General features: G+C 38.2%; 1 protein-coding gene and 1 long non-coding RNA gene across 6 annotated transcripts in view; both read left to right on the forward strand.

The window, feature by feature from the left end:
* The first annotated feature begins 919 nt into the window (after positions 1–919).
* LOC129350455 (uncharacterized) lies at positions 920–3,315 on the forward strand. The gene is made up of 3 exons (XR_008603864.1): positions 920–1,205; positions 1,832–1,990; positions 2,932–3,315. It is a non-coding gene; the product is annotated as an uncharacterized LOC129350455 (long non-coding RNA).
* Positions 3,316–9,873: 6,558 nt separating this feature from the next.
* Positions 9,874–23,763, forward strand: part of LOC111588723 (lysine-specific demethylase 4A) — a 37,281-nt gene continuing 23,391 nt past the window's right edge. For 3 of the 5 annotated variants that reach the window (XR_008603861.1, XM_055016982.1, XM_023299249.3), the window contains exons 1-17: positions 9,874–10,018; positions 11,587–11,751; positions 13,062–13,237; positions 13,383–13,497; positions 13,638–13,831; positions 15,731–15,780; positions 15,966–16,069; positions 16,283–16,420; positions 16,796–17,028; positions 18,030–18,193; positions 18,903–19,321; positions 19,872–19,971; positions 20,065–20,249; positions 20,960–21,164; positions 21,252–21,328; positions 22,279–22,334; positions 22,923–23,031. Coding sequence is in view for 4 of the 5 variants with exons in the window: in XM_055016982.1 (XP_054872957.1) it covers positions 11,614–11,751; positions 13,062–13,237; positions 13,383–13,497; positions 13,638–13,831; positions 15,731–15,780; positions 15,966–16,069; positions 16,283–16,420; positions 16,796–17,028; positions 18,030–18,193; positions 18,903–19,321; positions 19,872–19,971; positions 20,065–20,249; positions 20,960–21,164; positions 21,252–21,328; positions 22,279–22,334; positions 22,923–23,031 (2,463 nt within the window). In the remaining variant the exon portion in view is untranslated. The remainder of the gene's footprint in view (positions 10,019–11,586; positions 11,752–13,061; positions 13,238–13,382; positions 13,498–13,637; positions 13,832–15,730; positions 15,781–15,965; positions 16,070–16,282; positions 16,421–16,795; positions 17,029–18,029; positions 18,194–18,902; positions 19,322–19,871; positions 19,972–20,064; positions 20,250–20,959; positions 21,165–21,251; positions 21,329–22,278; positions 22,335–22,922; positions 23,032–23,763) is intronic. The other 2 variants (XM_023299259.3, XM_023299268.3) reach the window with 2 other exon arrangements.

Raw genomic sequence — 23,763 nt, forward strand, 5'->3', positions numbered from 1 at the left:
TTGAATAAACATAGATAAATACAGTTGCTGAAAGAAGCGGATAGTTTGTTTAAGAAAGTAGCATCAATTTAAATGTTTTTTTTTTGTAACCATAGTTTGTGCTACAGGTGACAAAAGTAGTCCAACAGTGGATATTATGACTAAATAACAAAAAACAAATGCTGGATCTCGTTTACTGAGATGTTAGCTGGATGGAAGCATAAACACAAAATATCTTAACTATGTTTTTTCTGGATATTTGCCCAAATCACACACTCATAGTTTCCCATTTTTATTCACACTGCTTCATGACCAAAAGCCTTGAAGCATTTTCATGCAACATTTTTTTGTGATAATATTTGCATACTTTTATTTTAAGTAACATTTTCGTTGCAGGACTTTTACATTGTGGTATACAGCATATTACCTATTACACTGCAGCTGACTTATAGCACACTTGAATGGCTCTGTTTATTCTGTGTTTGAAATAGGGATGGTTATGGCATCAGTTTAATGTCCTTATGCACTCCATAGTGCGAAAACAGTTTCAATCAGATCTAATATTGCCAAAGTCAAATGAATGCTCCCCAAAAACAAAGTAAAGCAACTTACCCACACCCTTTTCTTCTCCTGCTTTGGCAACTAAAACTCATTATTCACCTGGTTAAATGATGCAGCATATGTCCATTTAAAGTTTGTTCAAAACAGCAGCAAGACTCGACACAGGACCACTGTTCCCTCTAAGCTGCGAGCGTGTGCAATTGCGCACTGCTGACACGGTCTCCGTGCACAGAAAATCTGCGCTGCGCACAAAAAAAAAATCCAGCCTAAAGTGTAAATGAAATAAACACGTAACAATTCATTCTGTGCTATTTTTCAGTGTGAGTCAGTGAGTGACCGGTGACTGGCTGCTGCAGCCAATGATGCGATTCACATACGTATTTACCACAGACTGTATATAATGGTATTTACGCAGCTAATCAACGTCAGGCGTCCTTATGTGCAGCTACCGTTGTTCTCATAGATATGAATGAGTAGATAGGACACGCCCCTTTGAGCTGCGTGCTACAGCGAGGCTAAGCTAGTGGGGGAAAAGTTTCAGTGCATTCCGTTGATGTAGACGGCGTGAAAACGGAAACAAGAAGTATGCCGGCTCACTGTGCTGCATACAATTACACACTACGTCGTACGATTGAGACAAGGAAACTTGGAATGACTTTTCATAGGTAAGAATAGTTTTTGGCTCTTTTTTCATTATGAAATCTTGTTGAGAGCTTCCAGTCTATGAGAGCTAACTAGTTAGCCACTAGCAAAACACTACGGCGAGCTAGCAGCTTGACAACCAAATACCAGACGATTAATAGTAGTTGTAGTATAGTTGTACAAGCAGTAGTAGTAATACTAAAAGTACAAGCAACAGTAGTAGTATAAACAGCTGTTAGAGTCGTAGAAGTAGTATCAGCATTTGTAATATTATTACAAGATGTAGTAGCAGTGCCAGTATCAGCAGCAGTTGTGTACTACCACTACTACTAGTAGTAGTCACATTGCTATGACTACCACCAATACTACCAATAGTAGTTATAAAGCCTAACTCATGTATATCCAGATTACCATCTATGTTCTTCCTCCAAACCCATTTTATGATTGGGATTACAGGCAGTTCTTTAGGACTGCTCTCAAATAATTGAAATGTTACTAAACAAGGTTATACTTATCAAATTAAATAGCTCTGGGCTCCAGTATATTGGCGAATTCGGTTCTTTGTACTTAATTTATTAGCATGATTTCTTTTTAATATGTTGTGTACAGACTTAATTACTTCTCTGTCTACTTTTCTTACTCCATGTAGGTTTCCCAGAGACTATGGGTTGAGGAGGAATTGGAAGTTTGTCGGCTTAGACCTGGTGTCATTCCATCAGTGTTAAACTTCCCGGCTCATCTTGGAAGAGTACGTGCCAGAAAGACCACGACCAAGCAGCCTTGAGATCTTAGACAGCGTCTCCCTGAGGTGGGTGTCGACGGTGTTCACAGTCAGGTCTGTGGTAATCCTGTCAAAAAACAAAACAGAAAAAAATCTAGATTATAAATCAACATGTAACCAAAGCACTCTGTGTATAACGCCATAGTATAGGATGTAGTTCAGAAAATGTCAAAGTATAGTATGCTTTACTCAAGAATAACATAGTATGGCCTGTAGTTCATAGTACAGCATGTTGGCAGGAAAAAAAAAAACTAAACATAGATTATTATGTGGTTCAAAAAGCGCAAAATGATAGGATGTTGCCTAAAATTGTCATGTATAATATGTGGTTCAAAAAATGTCATAGTGCAGTATATTGTCAAAATAGTGTGTAATTCAAGAAAACATCAGAGTCTAATATGTCATCTAAAAAATCCCATAGAATAATAATTTCATTGCAAAAGTAAAAGTAGAGTAACTTTTAAAACTGTTCGAATTCTTATATGTTGCTAAAAAAAACAAAAAAAACTAAAACAAAAAAAAGTCACAGTAATATGTCAATTAAAAAAGCCTATATTATAGCGTGTCGCCCAACAAACATCATAGTATAGCATGTCGCTCTAAAAACGTCACAGTATAGCCTTTAGTCCACAGCTGTCAGTAGGTGAGGAGCAACACAAAAACAGTCCAAACCCTGGTTTCCAGAGGGTTAGAGGAGTATTTATTTGAAAGACTAAGTTTACAACAACACAACATGTGAGGGGGTTAAAAACAAATGGGTGTTAGTAAAATAAAAATAAATCAACGGAACTAAAAGTGAACTTCATGTTGACATTGATGGGCATTCCAACCAGGAACAAAGTAAAAGATAATCAATATGAAAAAAAACTCTTCTTGTTCACCTCTTCAAGCCCAAAAACACACCGCAGTAGCTCCCTAAACTAAAACTACCAATGGGTTCCCTGTTTTCCTTTCTGAACAATTCAAAGGTCCCTCTCTATCTCCCCACACATCCACCAACCACTGAAATACATCTCCAAAGTTCTGCCGGGCCAGCTCAGCTTCCCCTCAGAAGAAGTGCTGCCACCTGCCAGATGAAGGAGCCTTTTGAGAGGCAGCTGGCATCGTGATTGGACTGTACTTTGGTCTGTTCTAATCCAGCTTCAGCTCCAGAGACGGCAGGCGGGACGAGTCAACGGAGGCCGGGTGGACGAAGGCATGCAGCTGAGTACAATCCAGAAAACAACAAATAACAAGTCAAAGGAAAGAGACATACATTGTAGAATTGTAGTAATTGTGGGCTGACTGATTTACTGATTATCAGTATTTTATTTTTTACTGATTTATGGTAATAAATACATTTAAAAATGGTGCTACTTTGGCTCTGAACCTTTATCTACCTGTGGTCGCTCTGTCTTCTGGAGTGATTTGATTGGTTATACGTAACGAATAAAACTCCTTTAACTTAACATCTGTAAACAAAACAAAAATGTATCAACAAAGTTTTCTGTTAGAGTTTGTGTTCTTCTAAGTTTAACTCAGGATTTTAAATACTTTCATTTACTGCAAATGAATATCTACTCCAGATGTTTCACTAATAATCATTATCAGCCTTAAAAACCCAAAAAAACACCCCTCTATGCTCCACCACACTTAGTACAGTCCGGTTCCCCCTTCTATAAATCTGCTTGGAATCATCCACTTCCTGTTTGTCAAAGTGGCCTTCTACCTGGACAGGTTTTGTTGGAGCTCATGCAACAAACATTTTGGGTAACTGCACTTTAATATGGATGGATGACACTGAATTAGAGTCTGTTTTAATGAGACTGAGTTAAGATGTGTAGCTCTGTCATTAAATAGTAAAGTATTTCTCTGAATTCACAGAGAAAAGTCTGAAATGTTTGCTAGGTTAGCGTCCCACATGTTCTTTAGCTCAGCTAAAACTAACTCTCTCCAACTTCTAGATCTCTTGAGTTGCTTGTTGTTAAATTATCTTGCTAGAAGTGCTGAAGCTCAAAGTCTGAGATGTTTGTTCAAAATAAGCTCATTCTCAAGTCTTCTCTGAACTGTGCTCTTTTGTTTTAACTTTCCCTAAACTTAAGAATTAATGACAGAGCAGCACATCCAGACTCAGTCTCATTTATGTAGAGATTAATCTTCAGTGTCATTCATTGATGTTAAAGTGCAGTTTTTCAAATATTTGTTGCACATGCTCCCGACCAAACCAGTCCAGGTGGAAGACGATGTGAAGAGAAAGCTCCAGAGGATGAATATCACACATTTATGTTGGAAATAAATGTCCTTTAATTATACATTGTCATGCAGAAGTTGGATTTCCCTTTAATGATGTTCAAATCTTTGTTGATTGTTTTGTTGATGTTGGTTTCTAAATGTTTTCTGACACTCGGCCCCAAAGATTAAAACCTTCTACGGCTCACAAGCTGCAACAATTCACACATTATCAACTATCTTTCTGACTAAACTAAGATAAAAAGTGAAAAACTGCCTGATTCCTGCATCATGAATGTAAATCTGTTTGGTTTTTATGACAGTAAACTGAATATATTTGGGTTTGACATTTTATAAACCAAAACAAGAAATTAATTAGTGGAGAAAACAATCAACAGATTAATGGACAAAGAAAATGTGTTTTCCAACATATATGGCTGAATTACTCCAACATTACAAGATACATACAGTTTTAATTCAATTTTATTTATATTACGCCAGTTACAGGTCAAATTGTCTCAAGACGCTTTATTTTTATATTTTTTTGTCATATTTGAAATATGACAAAGTAAGAAATTTAAACATCTTGACTAATCAAATTTATTATTTGGTTTTTAAGAGACTAATGGCCAATTAAAATAAGTTTCTCCACTAAAACTAATAAACATGAGGTCAAATAGAAGGAAGAGTTTTAAATACTGCAGTCCCACGACGACAAGAATAAAGTTTGTCAAGAAAAAGTAAATCTGCTGGTGGATTCCATTAAAGTCCTAATAATTGATAATAAAGTGTGATACTAAAGGTTTGTGGTGCTATAAATCTCAAAGATATGAAGTTGAACATGTGCATGGAGGTTGATAAAAGTTGACCAACTCCATGGATTTTCTGGATGGTGGTTAAAGACCTGCTCTTCTAGTGGTCTTCCTTCCAGTGGCTGTAAAAAGTCAGTCCATCCTGGCCACCTTCAACACCTCTTCATGACAAGTTGTTGTGCCTCGGACCTGGTGGAAACTCCAGAAACTCGGGAAAACCCGTGGAGACTCGAAGAACTCGTGGGGCGGGGGAAGGTGTGGTGGGTGGTGGGGGGAGGTGGGGGAGTAGAGGGGGGAGGCCGCCACCCACCTCCCCGCCCACTCTCCGCCCTGACTCCACCCAGGACTCCGCCTTGGCTCCGCCCATGTGGTCACTTCACAAACTACGATGCCAAAGGGACGACGAATTTATTTCTTTTCATCTGATCTGTAGCTCAGTGAGTTAAGGATTTGCCTGTGGAGCTGCAGGTCGCTGGTTCAAGACCAGACCCTTCTTAAACTTTTCTCAAAATCCTGGCAAAGACAAAGAAAGAAAAGTGCCGGTGGTGGGTCTTGAACCTGCGACCCTCCGCTCTGTAGTCTCTCCTCTTATCCCCCTGAGCTACTTGCTCAGATACTAATTCTTCTTTTTTTTGCGCATTTATCATCTATTTTTTGTCGTTGTCGAGTTTTTTTTAACTCGGGTCTTGACTCGACCGTTTTTTCTCAGGAGGTTGGACTTCGGCCTTTGTGCTGGAGGGTTGAACCTTCAGTTCCAAGACTTTCCAAAGCCTCCACACCTCCCGAGTCCTCAGGACCTGAGCTTTCACACAGTCTGAGGGCTGAAATTTTCTAAGTCCCACAGTAGTTCTCTGTTGGATTGAACTTTCACACAGTCCAAGGACTGATATCTTCCAAGTTCCTCAGTAGTTCTCTGTTAGTTTGAACCTTTCCACAGTCTGAGGACTGAAATCTTAAAAGTTCTTGAGTAGTTCTCTGTTACTTTGAACCTTCAGACAGTCTGAGGACTGAAATTTTAAAAGTTTCTCAGTACTTCTCTGTTAGTTTGAACTTTCTGGTCAACAGAAGCCTTAAAACTTGTGACCATGCGTCTTGATTTCACATTTAGACCATCCATCTGAGTTCTTCTCAGACCTTCACCTGTGGGTTTTTTAGAAATCCTCAACAAACTTTGATTCTCTTCACTGAACAGTAAAGTTTGTGGAGATCAGAAGGTAACATTAGTTTGATAAATGCCTTCAACTACTAGTAGACTTTATCTGGAAAGCAGTTTTCTGAAATGAGTTCTTAGTAAATCTGTCCACAATCAAACCAAGAACATAGAAAGAGGAAATGTTTGAAGAAACAATGTTTTCGTTTCAGACTAGAAAACACTTTAAGGCTTTATCTGTTTTTGCTCTTTTGATCATTTCTTTGTTTCTTCTGTTTAATTTGATCTTCTAAAGTTGAACTGGTGCCCTTTCAAAGGTTTTATCTTTAGTTTGATTCTTAAATGTTTAGTTTTGCTCTTTTCTCACCTTTTATTCTTTTCTAATGTCTGATCTGATTTCGAAATGTTTTGTCTTTTTAATGTTTAATTGTTGTTTTTTCAAATGTTTTATCGGCTTGTTTGAAAAATTTCCTTTTCTTTCCCAATGTTTAATTTTTCGATTAAATCTTTAAGGTTTTTCTTTTTAAATGTTTTACCACCTTTTAATGTTTAATTTTCTTTTTTAATGCTTCATTGTATTTTCTGTTTAATTCCTATTTAAAGTTTTATTGTCTTTAAGATTTAATTTTCTAATTAAACATTTAATTTTTTAATCAAATGTTTTGACTTTTAAAGGTTTAATAATCTAATTAAATGTTTTGTATTTTTCTAAATGTATAATATTCTTGTTTAATTGTATTTTTTAAATGTTTAATTATCTAAAATATTTCATCTTTAATGTTTAATATTTTTGTTTACAAATTTTTGTTTAATTTCATAATTACATGCTTTGTATCTTCCATTTAATTATCTAATTAAATATTTTGTCTAATATAATGTAATTATATTTAATGTCTAATTTTCTTTTTAAAAGTATTATTATATTAAATGTTTTTTTCCTTTGATTTAATTGCTTTTTTACTGTAGTTTATTTCTTTAATCTGTTTTTTTTCTGTCAAGATTTTAACCCCAACCTTAAAAATCAAACAAACCCTTAAATCACAATGAAAATACTTCTGTTGTCACAGTCATGAGTTTGTCAATTATTCAGTTTATCAATTCAGCTTTATTTGTTTAGCACCTTTCACACAGATGACAAAACTAAACAAGCAAAGAGAAAAAACCATGATTAAAACTCAAAAACAAAAAAAAAAGATTCAACATGGTAATAAAATATGTTGTGTCCAGGGGATGGAGGGAGTTTATTGAAGTCTTCTTGGGCTCACATGGGAAATCATTTAAAATATAAACTTGATATTCAGTCTAAGGAAACTGCAGAGCGACAGAAGAAGCAACAATATCTCCTGTTTTCTCCTTTAATGAGTCGACTCTTCTTGTGCTTTCAGACCAAAGAACCACAGACTCTTCACAACCTGCTCAAACTCTTGGTACAGGACCTCACCACACGGGTCAAGAAGGTTTCTGTCTCATTTCTACTCTGAAGCTCACCTTCTCCTGCTCAAACTGCTGACAAATGTTTCTGCTGTGCTAAAGTCTGGTCTCCAGAACTTCCTAAAAACTCTCAGTCTCTTCTGCTGCAGGTTGCTTTGTAGAACTGTTACAGAAAACCTCACTAAACCACATGGAGAGGCCTCAAGATAGTCATCCAAATGAAACCATACAAAAACCAAACTAGCACAACCCAAACGCTAAAGTCTCCTGCAGCCTACCAGAGAACTTCTTTAAACAGAGAATCAGGACAGGAACTCTTACCTTCTGGACAACCAACGTTGGTTCACAACAAGAGTACAGAATGTGTCTGACCAAAAACCTCTGAAGACTCACTACAGCCAAGATAAAGACACAACTCAGCTGCATCAAACCCACTAATCACTGCACACATTAGCACCATGTGCTAACTGTGGCTAAAGCACCACATTTACCAAGACAACTATCCAGTACAAAGCCCTAAAACACACCAAGAAACACATTAAAGATGATTTTACTGCTGGAAGCTGCAAGCCAACGCCTAAAGAACAAACTAAAGCAATGAAGCCAAACCCGGTTCAGTGGTGAAGAGAAACAGAGGAAATGTTTGTCTGCAGCGAAACAAAGCAGGAAGACACTGAGCTGCTCAGGTGTTCCTGATAATACCAAGCAGCTGCTCAGGTGTTCCTGATAACACCAAGCAGCCACCTGGACAGCCAATAGGAACACAGCTTACTGGAAGTCCAGAGGGCTGGCTTAGTGAAGTAAATTTAGTTTAAAGTTGAAGCAGAAAGTTAACAAAGAAAGTTGAAAACCACCTTCTGATACCTGAAATCTCTGAGTTTTCACACAAAGAACACCTGAACATGTCAAACTGGTTCCATAGTAGAACCATCATTGTAAAAACGTCATAGTATGGTGTGTTGCTCAAAAAACATTAGGACCCGGCTGTCATGGGACAAACATGTAAGAAACATGAGAACAGAGAGAACCCAACCAGTAGGTCACAGTTTATCATCCCCCAGTCATCTCCTGAAGTCCATATGGTGAGAGACATCAGTATCTGGTTGTTAATTTACCAGAGGATGCTTATAATCATGCTGATGTGGTCTGTACTCTACAGTATTTTAGTGACTCAATAAATGCCTAAGTATTTTTTTTTAAAATGCTTTTTAGTTTTAAATAAACATTTAATAGCCTGTATGTAATCAATAAATGGCCTTTGCCTATCTTAAGAAAAATTCACTCAGAACTCTGATATGTTAACAGTACTAAATAAATCAATAAATACATGCATACACACAAAAATAAGTTAATACATTAACTGTGTTAAGATAAGATTTGGATTTTTTAAAAAGTTGTTTATGTTTTTGCAGAATCCAGTATTGCTCACTGGTTGGTCATTACATTTTATTAGTTTGATTTCACTGTTTAAAATGATGCCACCTCTTTTCAGACAGAACCTGTGATAATAAAACAATACAAAATTTTTAGTTCAGTGTTAATAAAGCATTAAAGCTTTAAGTATGGCTAAATGCTTTTTTCAAAATTAAATATGTCACTCCTTAGGTGGTAGTGGCCCCAAGTTCAGTGAACTCCTCAGTGACACTGAGAGGTGATGATTGACTCGACTTTGAACAACAGTCACTGACAAAAAATTTCGACAGTTTTGATCTGCAGGCTGTGTTTATACAGAGCAGATAGTAGATGATAAGTGAGACTGAGAAGTAGATACAATGCTTGATCAGTGATATGAATGGAACATGGTTAAAAAATGGTACATAGAGAAGTAAGCTGCTGACAGAGACATTCAGCCTGGTGAAATATCTAGGTTGAGTTCATATGCAGAGTCCTGTGAAAAACAACTATTTTGAAGTGGTTGTAAAAATGTGAGCAGTAAAAGATAATATGTGGAACCACCAGTGTTTGGTTTTTTTTTTTAATTATTATTCCGGTTTCAGTAACATCTGTCAGCACTTGAAAAAATGTTGTTTATTTTGTAAGATAAATTAGCAAAAAAATTTTTTTTTATGGCATTGTAACTGTACCATACTACCCAGAAGGTGTTTTTGAGTTGTCTCTTCTTGTAACCATGGTTGTGCTTGTTTCCATAGAGGTGCAGGAGTTCATATTGTGCAAAAGAAATTAGTCCACAGTGACTAAACATGACAGGAGCCAAAAACGCCCAGCTTGGGATTCAGAGGGTTAAACCAGGCATGGGCTGGCAAACGGAGGGTTCTGATTGGCTGTTGGTCTACGGAAGCCCCTCCTCTTGCCTTCTATGTAAACAAACACACACTGGGCATGCGTCACTGGAATAATGGAGGACTGTCTTTTCCAGCCGGACTGATGATGTCTGTATTTCTACTCTTTTTTCCGTGAACTGGGAAAAAACAACTCCTCTGCATTTCAGCGTGTGTAAGTTCAAGTCTGTCACTTTAGAAAGGGTTCGCGTGCAGAAAAGCGAGAGTAACTTTAAGTTTGTACAGGAGAAACTGACGGTCAGCAACAAGCCATGTTTGCTAGTTGGTTAGCTGAGAGAGGAGGCAGCTGTCACATCTCCGAGTCACACTTCGCTTCTGCAATAAACTCTTGTCTGCTCTGACAGCACGACTCGCGTTATGTGCAAATGTTGTTTACTTGCTGTGTCCTCCTGAATGTAAGAAAGGCTTTGTTTTTTTGTTGACGTCACTTTTAATTCGAAGAACAAGCTATCTCGCAGTTAGCATGTTAGCTAACGGTCTAGCTAAATATTTTTCCGAGCAGCTTCGCTGTCAGTGGGCCACACTGTCTGACAGACGGCGCTCTTAACCAATCGCACGCCGAGATTCAGGTTTCTAGCCAATCATGGTGGAGCTCCCACTCTTCGCCGTTTTGCTGGTTAAGTCCGTAAAGCCAGATAGCTGTTAGCTAAAAGTTAAATATCTTTTCTGTTTTTTTAGTAAACATCATATAACTAATGTAGTCAAATTGGAGCTCTATTAGAGAAGTTCTTTTCCCAATAAATTATTTTTTTTTAATTTTGAAAACAACCCTTATGCAGCCCTGTACATTCTTGGTTTTGTGTTAAAAGAGTAAATAGTGACTTCAGCAGTATATACATTTATAAGAGCAGTATTAAATAAACAAACACAGATATAAAGAATGAAAAAATGACATTAAACTGCTCCTCGTAATTGTCAGATGGCTATCTATTTCTATTACCCATAATAAGTCTCTTAGATTTATTTTTTCTTGTAAAAATTAAAGAAGAACGAGACAAAAAGAAAGTTAGTACAACAAACAGCATTTTTAAATTCCCATGTGTCAGTTAACATTTGTTTTGCTATTTCGACAACACTATCAAGCAAAGTCTGCATTGTTTAATAACAGCAGTTATTCTTCTGTTAGATTCTCTGTAAAGACCAAATCTTTCATATAGCTCATAAAGGTTCCTCAAACTTTTTCAAAGCTTTTTGTTTATCTTAAAATCAGTAATGCACGATTTGGGAAAAATATGTAAACAGCAATTTTTCAGATGGATATTATGATTTGATTTTCGAATTATCTTTTGAAGTCACACTGTCAGTATTTGTCATTGTAAAACGTAATGGAGCATTACATCATGAGACTTGCTAATTGCACTATTTCAGATTGCAATTTTGATTTAAAATCAATTACATGTTGATCCCTACTTTCATTATGCATGCAATTTTGTTGTCATTGTATGTTGCAACACAGTTTCTTTGAATATTGTACTTGTCTGCATTGTGATTTCAAAAATATTTTGATGAATTGTTCTGTCGTAATTTAGTCAGCGCTCTACTGACTTCTCAAATGGAAATTAAGAAATGTGCTCAAGATGTTCTGTGAAGTCTGTCAAGCCGACGCAGACTGACTGAAAGAGGAAGTGCTTTGTTTGAAGTGAACCAAACTCTGCTATACATGTAACTGTCACAGCCAGCGCAGATGTTTTCATGATCGTATCCATGTTTTCTACCAATCAGAGTTGAGGTCAAAGCAACAATCTCAGGATGACCACAGACACGCCAGCCCAAAGTGTGGGCTCCAGGATCATGACGTTCACCCCCTCCAAAGAAGAGTTCAAGAACTTTGGCCGGTACATTGCCTATATGGAGTCTCAAGGCGCACACAGAGCTGGAATGGCAAAGGTAAGTTGAGGATTATATCAAGTCTTATTTTTGCACATTAGCAGAAAGGCAGCAAAACATGAAATTGCAAGCAGTACTCTGTTTATTGTGATGTGAAAGTACAATAAAAGTATTTTGCCCCTAAAATCAATTAACTATTGCAGTACATGGTCAGGATTTAATTATTGATCAAAATAATTGGGATTATTATTTTGACCACAATTATGCAGCATGAAGACAAATCCTGAACTCAACTTTTAGTGTCAAGTCTGTGGGTCTGGTTTGCATTGTTTATTACTGGGACAGTGATCTCTTTGACCTTTTTTAGATGTGCAGTTTGGCTCTGTAGTTTTTAGAGTTTCTTGTGTCTGTCTCTGTAGGGATTATTATTACTATTCAATATGAATCATATTCTTGAGCAGGTGAAGTTGTTGGAAAATCAAAGAAACTTTGCACATGCCCCAGAATTGGTGATGTTTATTTATTTGTTTATTTTATAGCATCCCTACAGGTCTTCAAAGTTGCAGCTCCCATATTACATTGTACCTACATGTTTCAAATACAGTTGTCAGATGTATCATGTCCAGATGTACGAAAAAGCCTCTCTTAGCTATGCTCCAAGTCCCACAGGAAGTCAGTCATTTTGAGTTTGCTGTGCCATTTGGTGTTGCTTTTCCCAGTGGAAGCCCTTATACTATATATAACAAACTTCTGCATAATTAATCTCAGTAACTTCAAATTTAGCTGGTGTCATCTAAAGATCTTTGTGATACAACGTTATCAAAAATGGAAAAAGAAACTGTTGGAATGCAAATAAACTTTGTCCAGTGTGCCCCAAACTTCCAAAGGGCTTGAACACATCTGCATGCCAAAATTTAATTATAGTCATAGTGACACACACTGGACATGCACAAGACATAAAACAATATAATGCATGTTTTTTGCATGTTCTCCAGTACCACATGCTGGACACAGGAATGGATACAAAAATGCAATCATGTCCACAAATGCACAGAATTGTTTGCTGTAATCATAAGTTGTAGTCATTAATTGTGAATTCATAGTGAACAAGAGGTTTAAAAATTCATGGATAAATGCACGAATGGACATTTGTAACTTTCTCTTACACTTAAATACAAATAGGCCAATACATTATCTGATCCTGCATCCTGCCAAGAAAGAGAGTAGCAGATATTTATATGGAATCTTGAGAAAATGTCAGAAACACTCAAGGCGGTAAAATGAATGAACACTAACACTCGTCTTGATAAATTAAGACTAATGCAAGTTTTTGCATTTTGCACAACACTGATAACATCATTCTGTTACAGGTTATTCCACCTAAAGGCTGGAAACCGAGAAAGACCTACGATGACATTGATGATCTGGTGATTCCAGCTCCCATTCAGCAGGTGGTGACCGGCCAGTCAGGACTGTTCACACAATACAACATCCAGAAGAAGCCAATGACTGTCCACGACTTCCGCAAGACATCAAATATGGACAAGTCAGTGTACATACTGAAACAATGAATGAAAGTTCATTTATAAATGTTTTTCACACGTTGACTATGAGATTAAAATCTCTTTAAAATTAGATCTCTTCGCATTTTAAATGGTTTTCACTCAATATCTAAATATTTCTTTCTCTAGGTTCTGCAGTCCGCGATATGTGGATCTGGATGAGCTGGAGAGGAAGTTTTGGAAAAACTTGACCTTTAACCCCCCACTTTACGGGGCTGATGTCAGTGGAACACTATATGATCCAGTAAGTGGTCATAGGTTGGATATATACGTACAATTTTGTGCCATCTTTAGTACTGATCATCAGTGTGAATCAGCTTGACAGGTCAGTTAAACAGGCATGGGTTGCAGATTTACAGTTTTCTCTTGATTCCCTCTCTGCAGGATGTGACTGAATGGAACGTCGGCCGTCTCAACACCATCCTGGACACTGTGGAGAATGAAAGTGGCATCAAGATCAAAGGAGTCAACACACCATACCTGTATTTTGGGATGTGGAAGAGTGCCTTTGCATGGCACACAGAGGACATGGATCTGTACAGCATCAACTATCTGCACTTTGGAGAGCCAAAATCCTGGTACAGTCACAGAAAGAGCCTTACACACACACATCTCCATGCCACACCCTGTTTCTGCTTCTCAGCTTGTTTCAACAGCAGTGGGTTTGAATAAGCGGTACATAAAACTATAATGACACTGTCAGTCTCACTAGAGATTATACACTGATCGGACACAACATTGAAGTCGTAATAGGCTGCAAGTGAAGAGTCAATTTTTGAAGTTTGACAAGTGTTGTGCAATGTTCCCAGTTTGAAATCAATATAACTTGTCCAAGGAAGGACAACAAGTGAACTGGTGATGGGGTCATGATTTCCCAGAATGATGAATAAACATTTATCAATCTGGGTCCATGTGGTCTGATCATAGTCTTTATTGGCAAGTCTCACTACTCGGCAGCCGCCTTGGTAATGTCCTGACTGTTATTTCAGGCTAAAAAGGCTCTTCTCTAAATGAAGAACCATAACTGTATTTTTACTGGTCAGCAGGACATAAAACCTGGATGTGTAGAATCACCGGTCAACTCTGATAATAACCACTTAAAACGTTCAACATTAGGTACTGTTTTTACTACTACATACACACAGTCTCACAATTTGACTGGATTGTGCCAGTTTTGCTGTTACAAAGCCGACAGTTGACTTTTGAGGGGAAGAGACCGGATGTGTATCATACAAACACCATCTTTGGCATTACAGGATCCTTGCATATATGTTCAGGAGTCTTTAAGTGACCTTGTAGTGTCTCGTTGGATCTTACGGGAGAGCTGCTGTAGCACAACCTGATACAAATCTTAACGCTGCTGTGATATAAATGTATCAGAACACATTGAGCATCTCAGCTTGCTATGTATGAGGTGAAGAGGCTGTGTTGCTGCAGACCAGTCAAGGGTAGTAAAGTCAGTGTCCGTGGTCCTCTGCTACAAGCTCTGAGAATGAGGATGTTTGTGCTAGAAGTGGACTCCAGAGCAATAGAGGATGGTGGCCTGTTCAGAGAAATGGCGTGTTCGTTTACATCGTGTGGACAGGCAGGTGAGTTGTTTTCTAGGGGAAGAGATGGCAGCAGGATGCATTATGGGACCCCATGGTGTGATGCTCTGAGCTACTGGGAAATCTTGGTTCCTGCATTCATGTTGATGTTATTTTGACTCATACCACCTACTGAAGCAAAGATGCAGACAACGTGCTCCTCTTCATGCAACAATATTTCCAGATGGCAGCAGGATGATGCTGCCTGACAGACTGCAGACATTATTCAGGAGTGGTTTGAAGAACATGAAAAAGACTTGAAAGTGCTGAGGTACTGACCTAAACAATATTAGGCAGACTGGTTTTAATGTTGTGGCTGATGAGTCTGTCAATATTCTCATACATCTGTAGTTTTTATTCTCACCAGAAGAGGGCGATAGGCAGCTCAGAATAAAAACAACTTGGGGGAGAAATGTTTATAAACCATTTTCAGCTTTGTTTGTGATGGTGCCTGGATTGTCCAGATTCATTCTTATTTAAAGCTTTTTTTGGGACTTTTTGGCTTTATTTGACAGTTATTAGTAGAGAGGCAGACAGGAAAGCAGGGAGAAGACTGGGGGGAACACCAGCAAAGGGCCGTGAGCTGAGATATAGACCCTGTTCATGGGTTGCCCACTCAACCTGTTGAGCTATCTGGCTGCCCAGATTCATTCTTATTTAACAGAAGATAAAAACACAGAGAGATAAACCTATTTTCCTATCAGTTTCTTTTTGTTATTTGTAAGGGCTGATCATTGTCATGGTGGTCTTTGCTTTAAAGTATTGCAGCAGCTCTGTGATAAATAATGTCCTTGGTGAAAATATTCTCTGATTGGTTTGTTCAGACATGCCAGGTTTTGCCGCCAATGTCACAACTATGATTTGATGTTTTTGTCTTTTCTTGCTCTTCAGGTATGTTGTCCCACCAGAGCATGGGAAAAGACTAGAACGACTCGCCAAAGGTAAGCAATGTAATCGTCTTAAACCCTGTATGAGCATTGACCATTCATAGTTTTGATATTCCAGCTTTAACCTCCAAACACGTAACAGCAATTCTGTGTACATTTTACAGTTTAACACACAGTACCTGAACACAGCCGTAGAGGGTCACTGTACTGATGATGTGGATGGTCTCCTGTATTTCCAGGTTTCTTTCCAGGGAATGCTCAAAGCTGTGAAGCCTTCTTGCGCCACAAAATGACTTTAATTTCGCCCTCAATCCTGAAAAAATATGGCATACCATTCGAGAAGGTAGTCTTTGATTTATATACTGTAGAGAAAAACATTTCTGTGCTATGAGTTAACAGTATAATGTAAGAACAGGAAAATGCTTAACACAGACAAAAAAACCTTATGTTTAAATCAGTATAATGATGAAAAACTGGACATTCGATTTCTGAAAATGATGTGTCAGCTATCACAATTCCGTCTGATGTTTCTTTATGCATATATATATATATTCAGGTCACTCAGGAAGCTGGGCAGTTCATTGTGACGTTTCCATTTGGCTATCATGCTGGTTTCAACCATGGCTTCAACTGTGCGGAGTCCACCAACTTTGCCACCCAGCGATGGATTGATTACGGCAAACAGGCAACACTGGTACACCCAATTTACATGTAACCCTATGAATCCCATGTAGTTTCTGGGCATTTTTTGCTCCTGTTGGACTTTTATTTACCGGACTTTCTTATAGACTTTCTTTCTGGGTTGTTCTTTGTTTTTGTTTTGAGTTTTTTTTTTTTTAATTAAAAAAAAATCTGAACTCTGATTCCAGCTTTTTAAACTGAGAATCTTTGAGTTATGGACATAAGACATTTAGGAAGATCACCATGAGCTACAGAGTTTTATATATGTTTTATAATATTTTATATCTGAATAACTTGAGAGTACTTTCACCCACAGCAATGACCACAGCTGTTCTCAAAACATTTTCTTTACTGTTCTGACGACCATCATTTTGCATTGTCCTTCCAGTGTTCGTGCCGTCAGGACATGGTGAAGATCTCCATGGATGTGTTTGTACGCAAGTTTCAGCCCGACCGTTACAAACTATGGAAGGCAGGGAAAGACACTGCTCCCATCGATCACTCCAAACCCACACCGGAGGCTGCTGAGTTCCTGAAAGAAGAAAACATCGAGTCTAAAACAGAGACTCCCAGTGAAGCTGGATGTGAGGAACCCACTGCTCCTGTCCAGGAGGACAAAAGGTCTGGATTTACACTCACTCCTACTATCCTACTATCAGTGGGAATCCTTGGCAATTAAGAAAAGAAAAAAATGTCTTAAATCCATTATTATAAATTCCAAGCCTTACATTTGCATTAACTTCAGTTTTGTTTTTGAATGTGTTTTGGGGTGCAAATTGCTCATCTAGTGTGTTACAGTGTGGTTTATGGGTTAAAATGGCATCACTTCTGCAGCATCTAGAGGTAATAAACAGTAATTTAAATAGTAAATGACTTTATCTGATATGAGTGATTGCAAGCGTAGTTTTTTTTCCCTTCATTTTAAAGATACCCTCTAAACCTTCTGATGGGTTTTAGGGTCTTCAGGGGTAAAGGCAGAAGTTCTCTGAAAATAAGCACTTATAACAGTGGCATTTTAGGTTGTTGATACTGCAATAATCAACGAGGCCGATTTTCATTCTCTTTTTCCCAGTATGGATATAACACAGGTCTTTAATTGTATTAATTGGGGTCTTAAAAAGTCTTAATTTCAGTTGTTGAAACCTGCAGCAACCTGTGGGCCTGAAAAGGCCGAATGGTTAATTTTCCCATTCATGACAAGACTATGGTCTTTGATGGTTATGGAGCGTTTGTCTGTCTTTGTATGCAGTCTGCAGCTAAACCCAGTAAAAAATATGAAATGCATGACTTTTCATAAGTTTAACTTAGATGATTTACATCATGTAAGTGTTGTGCTTCAAAAATATTGAATGTTAATACATATTTAAATCCTAAGTTTGATTTTAAAAATTTAGTGAAGTAAGTTATCAGTCACTTTGCTCATTGAAGATGTTGAATTTAGCTTGTAGATTCATGGCTTTTGTGTTTTTCTAACAACCTTATAATGTAATCTGTGTCAGAACTAAGCAGACAAAAGCAATCACAGTCACCAGTGAGGGAAACTACACTGCTAAAATCTGTTTACTCTGTGACAGTGGTGAGTCCTGTCCAACATGTCTTCTTTGCTGTCTCCTATGCATCAGCCCAAAGCTTCAGACTGGGACGAAGCGTCAACTTGAAGCTGTTGAAGCTGCTGAAGATGTCAAGCCTGAGGTGACGACGACGGAGACTGATAAGGTGGAGCCACAGAATGTCAAGTTGTTACGAAAGGAGTCTCCAACTAAAGTCGCTGCCAAGCCAGATAAAGGTACTACACTGTTCATAAAGAGCTTTTTTTTGAAAATTTCAAGGTGAATTTAATTACAGCTTATGAGAGCTCTTCGTCTGCTTAATCATAGCGTGGTCCTCTTTTGACCTGACTGGCACGGTACTGGTGCTGATCTTACAGTCACTTCAGAAAGTACTCACACCCCTTCACTTTTTGCTCACTTTATTGAAGTATGAATGAAAAAAAGTTAGTCTCAATTAACCATGATGACAGAAGTGAATTTATTACAAATTGAAATGTCTAAATTTGCAAAAGTACTTTGCTGTAGCTAAAAACTGTAGTTAGCTGCATCTTTTGCTTTAATAATTCTAAAGATGTGGCTTGAATTTGATTTGAAATTAAATTTATTGTACATTTAAGCCCACAGTTAGTTAAAACCAAATTTTGATGTGTATTGAATTTTCATTTGACAAATAGTTTTCTTCTGGCTGGAAATGACATATAAATTAAACGATGACAGCCATTTCTGAGTTTATTTATTTTTACATTTTCGCTAAAATGTCCTGCTCAAATATTGTTTATATGTGTTTAAAATATAGATGTTGTAGTTTTTTTTCTAACAGTTAATATAATTGCTAACAAGCTATTTGTATGTCTTCATTTTGGACCACTCTTCAGCAGCAATCTCTAAAAAAAAAAATGGATTGTTTTATGAATGAGCCAGTACTTAAAGTAGATTCAATAATAGCTTATCTTTCAGAAACAGTGAAAATCAAGCCAGAGCTGAAGAAGGAGAAGGACACCAAGCCACAGTCCAAATCTCAGTCCAAAGCAAGTACCAAGAAAACTTCAAACAGACGAAGTCCTTCAAAAAAAGAGAAGAACGGCATGTCTGCCGCTGACATCTTTCCTCCTGAACCTGTGGAGAACCAGGTGGTGGCTCCGAGCTCCGTGGAGGCTGGAGGCAGTGAGGAGCCTCAGCTGGGCAGCAGCTGCAGTCCAGCACAAAAACTGTTTCAGAGGACACTGAGCCCTGCAGACGTCCTGCACGTCCACAGCTACGCCAAAGGAGACTATGGAGAAGGAGAGGTCCTGCCCAAGGAGGAGAAGAAGATTGAGGGGAGTGACGACGAGATGGAGAAAGACAACGGTCATCTTAACAAAACAGTGAGTGGGCAACATTACACACACTTAATACATCAGCATATTAATGGACCATAGCTGTGATTTTTTTTTTTCTAATTTTAGCCTCTCCGTTATGAGCTTTGCACACTTTACAGTGAGGGTGAAAAATTTCTTACAATATTACTGTAAATGCAACTTGGATAAGTGTGTGTTTTGGGGTTTGGTTTTTTTTTTTGGTTTGTTTGTTTTTTATTGTTGATATTTTTGGGGGGAGGTGAGAAAAAATGCAAAAATTGCTATTCCCACAAAATCATGACACTTCCACGTCAAAAATAGTCACTCTCCTACTTTACACTACTGTAAATCTTTACTTGCATTTTAATAAGACTGGGAACAGTAAATGAAGGGTAACTGACTATTTACCCAATTTGGTTACATTCTGCTTCATGTGTGGTTTGAGACATGGTAAGATTCTGCTGCTTTGAGAAAGTACAGAAACAACTGATGCAACTTTTAGGCCTCTAAGCACACAAAAAGTGCACAACTATCAGTTAGTTCTATCCTGAATGCTAACAGCCAGTATTTTCTCCAGCAGGTGGCAGCAGTGGTGGCTGGACATGAAGAGCAGGAGAATGATCTGGGGCAGCTGCCAGGCCACCATCCGCTCATAAAGGACGGCATGAGTGATGAAGGTTTGTCATAGCCGAAACTCTTACTCTGTTGTCCTCTCTGTAGTTGTTATTTGATTTGAATGAGTGCCGTCATCTTTGCTTTTTGTGCCTCAGAAGCACCAAGCGAGGCTCCTCCAGTAGAGGAGGGTGGTCTGGAAGGGGAGAACTGGGCTAAACCTCTGACTCACCTATGGCAGAGCAGACCTCCCAACCTGAAGAAGGAGAGGGAGTACAACCAGCGCATCGGCTCCAAACCTCCATACTGCTCCATCTGCCTGCTCTTTCACACATACCAGCAGGTACTCACTCACCTGTAGTCTATTGAGCCAAGATATAAAACATATACTACAGAGGCCAGCAGTTAACATGGAGAAAACAAAAGGAAAAAAACATCAGTTAAGATAAGCCTGTATTTTTTAACAACAGACCTGCGCTACAAACTGGACCCGTACGTTTTGACAAGTTAGAAACTTACTAGGTGTAGTTTTAGTCTCCAGGTGGACTGATTGACTGGTTGGTTGGTATGTTCTCTTTTGACCAACTTCTCATAGGTCAGAAAATTTGTGTTTTTGCTTTCATATGTAGAAAGGTGCTACATCAGCAGCCTTCTGGAACTGATGCATTATTTTCTTCTGCGGCAGCAGAAGCAGACTACCTGTGAACACCCACACATTTATACAACTGTGACTCTTTTCCACTAAAGCAGCAGTGCACTTAAAAATACAGTGTTTCCTTTGGTATAAATTTACATAAAATAGATGCATTACCAGCTTCAGATCTAGCATCTTATCCAGAATAAAGATGAGAGATGTCATACATTTCATCTCCACTTACACTTCAGTGCATCAGATTTTGCCACCATGTAAAGAGATTGTGGAGGATTAGAATGTGGATGTGTGAAATGAAAACCGTAAAGGTTTTGAGCAACATGCCAACACCGCAGACTAAAGTAGCTGTGAAGTTTTAATAGAAGTCCATATTTGTTTGTGTGTGCTGTGCCTGCTGTCAGACTGAATGTGCGAACAATGTAGACACTCCTGTCATGGTGGCCGGCGGACGCATGCGGACCAAACCTTTGATCCCAGAGATGTGCTTCACCACTACGACAGAAGAAGACTCAGAGTGCGAGGAGCAGCCCACCACCCCTCATCTGGAGGAAGATGGAACCAGCCTTCTCATCAGCTGCTCCCAGTGCAGCGTTCGTGTTCACACCAGTATGTACAGTGACACGCTTCAACTGATAATACTGGTTGCACATTAGTGACACAGCCTGTGTTTGTAACTGTGTCTGTGTGTTCCAGCCTGTTACGGTGTGGATCCAGCCAGTGTGAGCAAAGAATGGAAGTGTGCACGCTGTAAGGCCAACGCCATGACTGAGGTCAGTGGACTTGGTGCATTGTGCTTGTTCATCTCGAATATTCAACCTTAATATTCTTTAAAGATGAGGATTATTTCTATGATTACTGATCGAACACAACCCCAAGTATCCCAAAAAATATGTAAATAAATTATGCATTCATGCATAAACCTATATCTACTCAATATTAAGTTTGTTTTGGTCCCCTTTTCACATCAAATCTCATATTGTAAACTCATGTACTTATTTTCCAGCTGTAAAGCTCGTTAGTAGTGCAGATAACGTTTAACTGACGGGTTCTGCAGCCCTTAAGAAAAACCTGCCAGCGAGCTTGGAAGGCTGTCTTTTAAAAGAAAAACTCAAGGGCTGTAAATAAATTCTTAAAGTATTATCATATTTTAGTTTTCTGAGTCTGTGAACGTGACATGTGGTTCAAGCAGGAAAAAACAGATTTAGGTGTTTGTACAATGAGCTGTGATCAACAGTCTCATGGCAAAAATTGCAAAAAATTCTGAGTTTTCAGGTGAACTGTAGGCTGTGTTTACACAACAGGTGTTCAGGGGGGTTAAATAAATTACAAGAACATATTTATGCACAAAACTATTTCTAATACATAATAACAGGCTTGTTTTTTTTGTTTTTTTTTTTTACCTATTTTAACGTCAAAGCTCATGGATGACAATAAGGCCAATGCTGAGGACTTCCTTTAATAATTTTGTCTTTTGTCATTGTTATTCTACCAACATTTAATGTTCTTGACCCAGTGCACTACTCCCTATTTCTTTTTCTTTGTATTTTTCTTGATTATTAAAGGCCATAAATCTGCAGTACGAAACTTGTATCTGCTGCTTCTGGCACTGATTGACACAAATAAAGTTTTAGTTGATTGCCACCAGATACAACAGCGAAAGACAGCTTTTGCCTGTTAATGCTTGTCTGGACAGTTCATTGATGACATGTTGTTTTTGTAGAACTGCTGCCTGTGTTCATTGAGGGGCGGCGCCTTGCAGAAAGCCAACAACAACAAGTAAGTAGTTTCAGAGGCTTCAGGACCATGAGGAAGTGTGTCTAGCTATTTTACCAAATCTGCACTTCATCCTTGAGACATTTAGCTATTCTAATCAAACTGATGCAAAGTGCTGTGCTGAGTTACACTATGTTTTTCTTAACAGTCAGTATGGAAGTCCTGTGTCCGAAACCTAAAACAGACCTGGTCCATCTGATTGAATCCTATCTCAGGGTGCAGAATGTAATAGTGGTTGATCTGTTATTGGCCAACAAATAACAAATATGTTCCAACAATAAAGTTTCATGTGGTTTTGGCAGATAATGTGTACAAATTTATAAAGCAGGCTGCACATTGTCATCAGAAGGTGGTGCTATAGGCTACATGACACAACAAAACAGTGACCATTCAACTTTAATTTAATTTTGGGAAAGAAACAGCAAGGAGCTATACATGGTGAGAAGGGTGCGTAGAGACCAAAAAAGAAAAAGTTGTGTTCCATAAACCTTATATTTGAGCAGTCAGTCACACAAAAAACAATCAGATACACAAACACTCCAATAAATGGACTCAGTGGTCAGTATTTGAACAGTGCTGTGTGTGTTGCAGGTGGGTCCATGTGTTGTGTGCAGTTGCTGTGCAGGAGGCACGTTTTGTCAACATCACTGAAAGAAGTCCTGTGGATTTAAGTGGGATCCCTCTGCAGAGATTTAAGCTGGTGAGTCCACGCTTTCATGACAGCCGAGTCACATAAAACTAGCGGGTAAATAAACAGAAGAGAAGCAAACTATTAGAGTGCAGGTGATTTTACGGGGTAGATGATTTACTGTAACATTTCCACAGTTTATCAATAGAATCATGTCTATCTCTTCAATAGAATGGGTCATTCTGTTCGAGCTCAACTAACCCCCAATTCATGCCAGGGATTTTAATGGGACCCTGGAGAATCCTCAGGCTCTATATTATATACTTTTTAGCTGTTAATTTTTGAAGCGTGGCCGTTCAAAGCTGCAACAGTCACTTCTTTTCCATACTTACTTTTTTGCAATGTACAGTGAATATTTACTTTTACGACATAAAGTTTCACAGAATTTAAAATGATCCGTCTTTTGAAAATATTCAGTGGAAAATACCTTAAAAAGTAAAATTTCAGCTCTGAAACTACATGAAGCAACATCTGTGACAATCTGATTTTTTTATGTGGGATCAAATACCTTTATGGTCTGATAGAACTATATTAATACACCACACTATCAAAGTTTGATAGCAAGAAAAGCAGGAAATGATTATTATTTTAGCTGTAAAACATCCAGCAGCAACTTTTCAGTTGCAAATTACCTCGTGGATTTCATGAATATTCAGCTCAAATTTCATCCCAAACCAGTCCAGTGAAAACTCAGTGATTGTTGAGGCTCGGAAGGAACCACAGACTCCAATTCATGATTAAAAC

This window comes from Amphiprion ocellaris, chromosome 2 (genome assembly GCF_022539595.1).
Source record: "Amphiprion ocellaris isolate individual 3 ecotype Okinawa chromosome 2, ASM2253959v1, whole genome shotgun sequence".
NCBI lineage: Eukaryota > Metazoa > Chordata > Actinopteri > Pomacentridae > Amphiprion > Amphiprion ocellaris.